This window comes from Lytechinus variegatus, chromosome 10, assembly GCF_018143015.1.
Source record: "Lytechinus variegatus isolate NC3 chromosome 10, Lvar_3.0, whole genome shotgun sequence".
Taxonomy (NCBI): Eukaryota; Metazoa; Echinodermata; class Echinoidea; order Temnopleuroida; family Toxopneustidae; genus Lytechinus; species Lytechinus variegatus.
The window spans coordinates 2882002-2888837 of record NC_054749.1 but is presented as its reverse complement, the minus strand read 5'-3'; the positions used below and the strand labels follow the sequence as shown (position 1 = coordinate 2888837).

Below are 6836 nucleotides of genomic sequence, written 5' to 3'. Positions count from 1 at the left end.
TAAGTGCTCCAATATAGCCTTTTATATTCTTCAAATTTTGAAATAATTTTGTTATTCACACAGTATATCCCCCAATAGATTTCATACACTCTCAAAAATGAAGTGCTAATATAGCACTTACAGCGCTTGTATAGTGACTGCACTACGAGTGCTGATTTTCTAGTTTAAATTTGAACTAGACTATCAGCACACGTAGTGCAGTCACTATACAAGCACTGTAAGTGCTAAATTAGCACTTCATTTTTTACAGTGTATGATTATGAATAGCATGAATACAGTCCAAACCGTTATTGTAAAGCGTTATATAATGCAGTAATTTACGGATATTGTGGAAATGTTTTTAACATTACTGACAGATCTCTTTCCAAGAATGAAAAGTCATGATTAATATAAAGATTACATTTGTTTATTGGCAATAATGATGAGATTATACAATCTCCGAGCAAAACATGAAAATGAATATTGGCATATTCGAAATTGGAGTAAACTCACTGGGGCTTTGAAACACAGGTCGTTGGTTCAAATCCTGGTCATGGCGTCATTTTCTTCAGCAATAAACTGATCCACGTGCTGTACTCAACCCAGGTGAGGTAAAAAGGTACCCGGCAGGATAAATTTTCTTGAGTGCACCAAGCGCCTAAGTTTGCAGCTAGAGTTAAGGGTATTATTATAGCCTGCCATTGGATAGAAAACTAGATAATTGACGCTTCGTGAATGTTATCCATTATTATTAATTATATTGGCCTATAATCTGACTTGTGTGTTCTAAATACAGACCTAAACACTTCAAGCCCGACTTCAACAAATCTGTCAGGAATTTCAACTAATACAATGATAGCTGTCACCATGTCTGATTACACAAGGAACCCTGTTACAAGTTCGGACGCCACTGGGACACTCGTTACAACGCCTAAACTACAAACAACATCCAACTGTAAGCTAAATCTGTCTTTATCATTTTAACATAGGAAATTAAGGGAGTGATAGAATGAGAAATAGAGGCATATACAATCCCTGCTTTAAAAAATCTTGACAACTTTGGGATAGATTGAAGTACCAATTCTTTTTATTTTGAGGATATACAATATTAATGGATTATTAAATATTATGTTTGTTTGGTAGAATGGGTTGAGATCATTTTTATCTCGCAGGTAAGATCGCGGCGGCGTCGTCAATAACATTGAAAAAGTTTGTAGAATGTCATTTCTTAGAAAGTATATTGACCTGGAGCCCGTTTCATAAAGTTCTACAACTGTTGTAAAATTACCATTTTGGCACCTACCATTGTTACGTTGATGTTGATTGGCTACTAGCTGAGCCCTGTTGCCATGGTAGTTGCCATATGGCAAAGTTACAACAGTTGTAAGCAGTTTAACTACTGGGGCATGGGGGTACGTGCTCATCCCCCAATCGGCCGGCAAAAAAAAAAAAACGGGGGAGGAGAAAAAGAGGGAGAAAGGGAGAGAAACGTAGTGAGAAAGAAGAAATTATTGTTCATTATAATGTTATAATATATTACGATTATGTTATGTTATACTGCATAAAATTTATAAAACTCATAACTTTTAGATGGCTATGACGATACGGTCTCGATGTGGTTTGCCCAATCAATAAAAATCGTCCAGGACGTGGACTAAAGTGTTAGTGGACATCCTGCTTGAGTTTCAGGTCATATCACCGAGGTCAAAGGTCATTTAGGGTCAATTTACTTTGGCCATTTTGGGGGTATTTGTTGAATTGCCATCATAACTATGAAATCTAGTTCATGAAACTTTGACATATTCACTGAACATCCTGTGCGAGTTTCAGGTCACATGACCAACGTCAAAGGTCATTTAAGGTCAATGAACTTAGATTATGTTGAGGGATTCAACAATGAAATCTTTACCAAGGATTTTGAAATGTCATCAAGAAATTATATGGATCTAGTTCATGAAACCTGGACATAAGTGTAATGAAAGTTCAGTGGACATCCTGCTTGAGTTTCAGGTCACAGGACCAAGATTTAGGGTCAATGAACATGGTATTTTATCATAATATGAATGATGTTGTGAATGAATTAATAAATAATTACGTAGTAGTCGTTTTCAAAGTCAGCACTGCTACCTCATCCAGTCGCATGATGCAGGCGAGACTGCCAAAGACATTCCACTTGTTAAAACTTTATCTTGTGTTATTCGTCATCAATTTTCATTTTAGCTTTTCAAATAAGCTGCACACCTGAACGTTTAAGACATGCCGACGTATGTCGGTTATGGCAAGGCATTTTCTAAACGTCATTTATTAATCCCACTTTTTATATTAAGAAATGGGATTAAAGGAGGAAACTGCTTCCCAGACATACTGTACTTTGGCATACACTGGCTGAAAACTATTTGGATGGCAGCCCCCTTATGGAATTTTTTTTATCGTATCTCTTTAGATGTCATCTACATCACAGTGGCGGCTGTCGTACTTCTGATCCTTCTGGTTCTCTCTATAATTCTTTGCTCCCGTAAAAAGAAAATGAGGTAAATGTTTCCAACGACACATTTATAGTTTTAATATTGCTTATGATTATAGAGATATATTTGCAAGTCCATCTGGAATTCGAAATAATTTTCCATTGTTACATTAAAGGAAAATGTACTGGACACTTTTCATGTAAGGATACGACGTGATGGTAACATTGACCAGGGGCCCGTTTCATAAAACTTGTAAAAAGATTACATTTACGTTTCAAGCTACTGAAATCCTTAAATCTCGTTGGCCCGTCGTATTTTTTTTTTATAGATTTTGCATTTGTTATTATAACAAGAAGTTATGAAACGGGAATCAGGGTTCCGCAACACAAAGGTTTTGCGATGAATTGCAAATATGAAAGAACCGCACTGATTGGTCCCTGGTCAGTATTTTAAACATAATGCGCTTGTAACATTGATATTGATTGGTCAGTCCATTTATCGATTGATCGCTAATCTTTGTGTTACAGAGCCCAGGGGACCGTTTCATGAAAGTTGTCAGCACTTTTCCGACAGTTCCCATAGTAAGAGTCAGAGGCCAGTGCCTTTCAGCCAATCGAAACCAATGTATTCACTGAAATTGTCAGCACTGACAATTTAGTCAGTGCTGAAAACTTTCATGAAACACCCACCAGGGGAGCGTTTCATTAGATATTTTCATCCGACAAGTTGTCAGATCTGACATCTTTCCTTGATTCTGATTGGCTGAGAGGCACTGTTCTTATGGTAACTGTAGGATAAAATCGTACTTGCCGGATAAAATGTCCGACAGGTCCTTTCGTGAAACGCCCCCCAGGTGACAACTTGTTTGAAAACTTAGAACGATTGCGATGAATATCCACACGGTCATGATTTCTTTTTCCACAACGATTTTTTTCTCTCTCTCTTCTGAACTGTGCTAATTATGCTTCTTTATTGCATGAGATCTATATTATTTCTCTCAATTAGAAATAAGTTATAGTAATCGTCGGGCTATGTGGCTCCCTACTCTACAATGTTGACCTGGTGGGTGTTTCATAATGCTTAGCGATTGAATAGGCCCTATGGGGCTGATTTTTACGACTGATCGTTAACAAACTCAATGCAATCTATATATCAGCCCCACTATTCGTTGTGCTACATGACCCTTGTTGCCTTTGTCGAGCTAGATCGACAAGTCTAAAAATATTTGGATCATGCTCGATAATAGATGACCGGTTCGGCCGTGAGATCCTGGTGGACTCGTTCTATCATCAATAAACAGAAGAAAACCATAACATAATACCACATGAGTAATAATAGAGCCAAAAAGTAATAATTAGACTAAAAATCATTTTGATTTTCATACATTCTGAGTATTTCCTTCAAATTTTATTTCTACATCTATAGTCAGGGAAGAGGTGGAATAGGAAAGGGGTATAAAAAGACAAGGATTGACGAGAGGGAATTTAGGGATATGATTAGCCCATCAAAAGCAACGGTCAACAAAAATAGATTATATTGTTTGTGTTTTTGTACTTATCAAAAGCTCAAGGAAGAAGACGCAAGATGCTAATACAGAACCCAACCTTGCACTGCCACTTGGACCTTTACCTCAGAGACCAGTATCAAAACCGTACGACACGAGGATTGTTATGACTGCACCTACACATGGCCCTTCCCATGATGGACAACTCAATCATGTATACGTCGATTTTTTGTAATCTATATTTACCAGGCCAGAACATGATTACATTTTCGAAGATATACTCTAAAGCGAGTGGAAATGGAAATAATGTACATGCACTGAAGGATATTTTGTTTTGGGGGAATGTTGTGAATATGATGGATGATAGTAATATCCATTAATTCGTGTCGATTTTTCTCACGAAATTATTGTTTTTTTTCTTAATCATTGAATTTGTTTTTTTAACTACATGACCGATTTGAATGTTCTTTCGATATTAATCATTTACTAAGAAATAAAGAAATATTCAGGCTTACACATTGGCGGCAGAAGCCAAAAAAGTTAGGGGGCTCCACCTGAAAGTTTGGGATGGACACAGGTAAAAAAAATGACAAGCAAAAAAAAAGGTTATCAACCAAAATATAAGGGGGACCACAAAAATTTTAGGGGGAAGCAGGAAACAAAATTGACAAGCAAAAAAAAGTTATCAACAAAAAGTTTAGGGGGCCACCTCAACTTTAGGGGGGACAGGGACCTCCCCCCCCCCCCCTCGTCCCCCGCTTCCACCGCTTATGGGCTCACCTGATTCGCTTTCTCATTTTTTAACAAATATATATACGGAACCTTAATATTTAGAAATCCTTTCCCTTCCAAATTTGTCTTCAACCCGGGATAAAATACTAAAATGTGTGGTTTGAAAAGTAAAAAGACTAGGTCAATGGCTGAAAACAATAGATTTTTTCAAATTGACGGTTGCTTTAAACAACCTCATTTGTTTTGTTAGCTTCTATTTTGCATGTTAGAATATAATGACCCCAAACTATTGCACATAGAAGTCATATTACTCGATAAATGTACTTGCCTGAAGTCTTTTAACATTCTCCCACATTCATCTGAATTTGATGTTCAAAAAGTATACAATCAAGTGTTATCAAATTCAATTCAATTTGCATTTATTTCATTCTCGATAAATAACTCGTTGATCAAAATAGATGGAAGAGTTATACCCAAATAGAACTGTTTAAAACGGGATCTTCCCTATTAAAACTTTGTTGAATGAACAAACCAATTACCTCTCACACGCAACTTATTCTTCTTTTTTTATTACAAAAATACAAAATTAAATACAACTTACTTGAATACTATTGATTGATTTTTGTATGACCTAAGGGGGAAAATATATTCGCAGGAGCCGCGGAACTGTTTTTAAGATTGGAGAGCTGAGCCGAAAATAGGGTGGGGCTGACCATGCAAAAGAAAACCCACAATTGGATCGAAATTTTACGTTTTTGTAGTCGTTCATCGAAAGTTGGGTGGGCGGTTGAGCCCCCTCCCTCCCTCCACACGCCCTTGTCCCACGACCCTGGTTCTTCAATGCTGTGTTGTGAGCAGAACAACTCGAAAGGATTTGATGTAAGTCTATAAGGTATGTAAGTTTATTCATAGAATTTCAATTGGAATGCCCTGACTTCGCAGATGAAATGGGCATTCTATAAAATGTACCTATTCTATATATATAGAGTTAAAATGAAACGATTTAAGAAGAAAATGCTGGTCTTGAAATGATTAATTCTTTAACATTTGCCATTGCTCAAAAGATTTCCTGGGCTTGAAATCTCCTTGATTTCAATACTTAATGGAAGTTTGTTGAGTTAGATAAATTCTATAAGGGATTCTAGTTTATTCATTAAATTTCAATCGAAATTCCCTGACTTCGCAAATAGAATGGGCATTCATTGAGTTATCATTAAAAATATAATAAATCAAGATTTCTCTCTCTCGTGGAAATGTGATGCCCCAGAAAGTGTATTAAACTCTATGGGCGAAATAGCCGACTTATTTCAGATGAAAGCGCTATTGAATTTTATGGATTCGCGCTGTAATAAGTTCGTTCAAGATCCAAATATTATTTACTAATTTATTATGACTATTGGATCAACAAGAATAGTTTTACTATTTCTGATTTGTTTCATCCGCTTTTCCCTGGCGGATTTGAATTTGCTATTTCTGTACTCAGAAAAAAAATCTTTTTTATTAAAAATAATCCAGAAAAGTGGATGGTGGATTTTGAAGTTGATATTGTATGAAGAAAGTTCCTTAAAGGAAACCTTAAACGTGCACCCCGACCCCTCTGGCCTATACGCCCTTGGTAAACATGGCAATTAATACATGTGAGGGTCGAAAACGCAATCGTAACTTCATCAACTTGAACTATCATATTGTATTCATATGTAAATATATAAATACGACTAATTGCTTTGAAACTGTTTTTTTTCAATTGACAGTTTCCAGATCAAAATAACTTGAAATCATGATGTTGCGTATCATCTAGCACTGGAATTTTATTTCACTGGTTGTGACTTTACATCAATGCTTCCATGTTTTCAAATTCACAGGAACACATCATTTGTTATCTTTTTATTTAAATTGATTGTCTTATGTTTACTTTGTCGATATATATATATATATATATATATATATATTATATACATTATGTAGGCCTATTAAAAATGTATATATGAAACAGATTAATGCACTTTCTTGCTTCAAATTCTTGCACCCAATTCAAAGTCTGGACAAACTTACTTTTTATGGTAATGGTGATGAATATCTGTCGAAGTAGTATGCGTATGTACGTTTAAATAAATATATATTTAATCATGATTAAATTTGAAATTTTGCACTTACGA

The 6836-nt window shown here is 35.8% G+C and overlaps 1 protein-coding gene across 2 annotated transcripts; it reads left to right on the top strand.

Moving 5' to 3' along the window:
• Positions 1-772: 772 nt before the first annotated feature.
• On the top strand, positions 773-6616 carry LOC121423365. Of its 2 annotated transcripts, none has more exons than XM_041618726.1 (3): positions 773-934; positions 2423-2510; positions 4015-6616. In XM_041618726.1, the coding sequence occupies exons 1-3, from the start codon at positions 832-834 to the stop codon at positions 4181-4183; spliced, it is 360 nt and encodes a 119-aa protein (XP_041474660.1). In that variant the 5' UTR covers positions 773-831; the 3' UTR covers positions 4184-6616. The 2 variants fall into 2 exon arrangements, with proteins under 2 accessions (XP_041474660.1, XP_041474659.1); XM_041618725.1 differs by having other exon boundaries at positions 4009-6616.
• Positions 6617-6836: the final 220 nt, after the last annotated feature.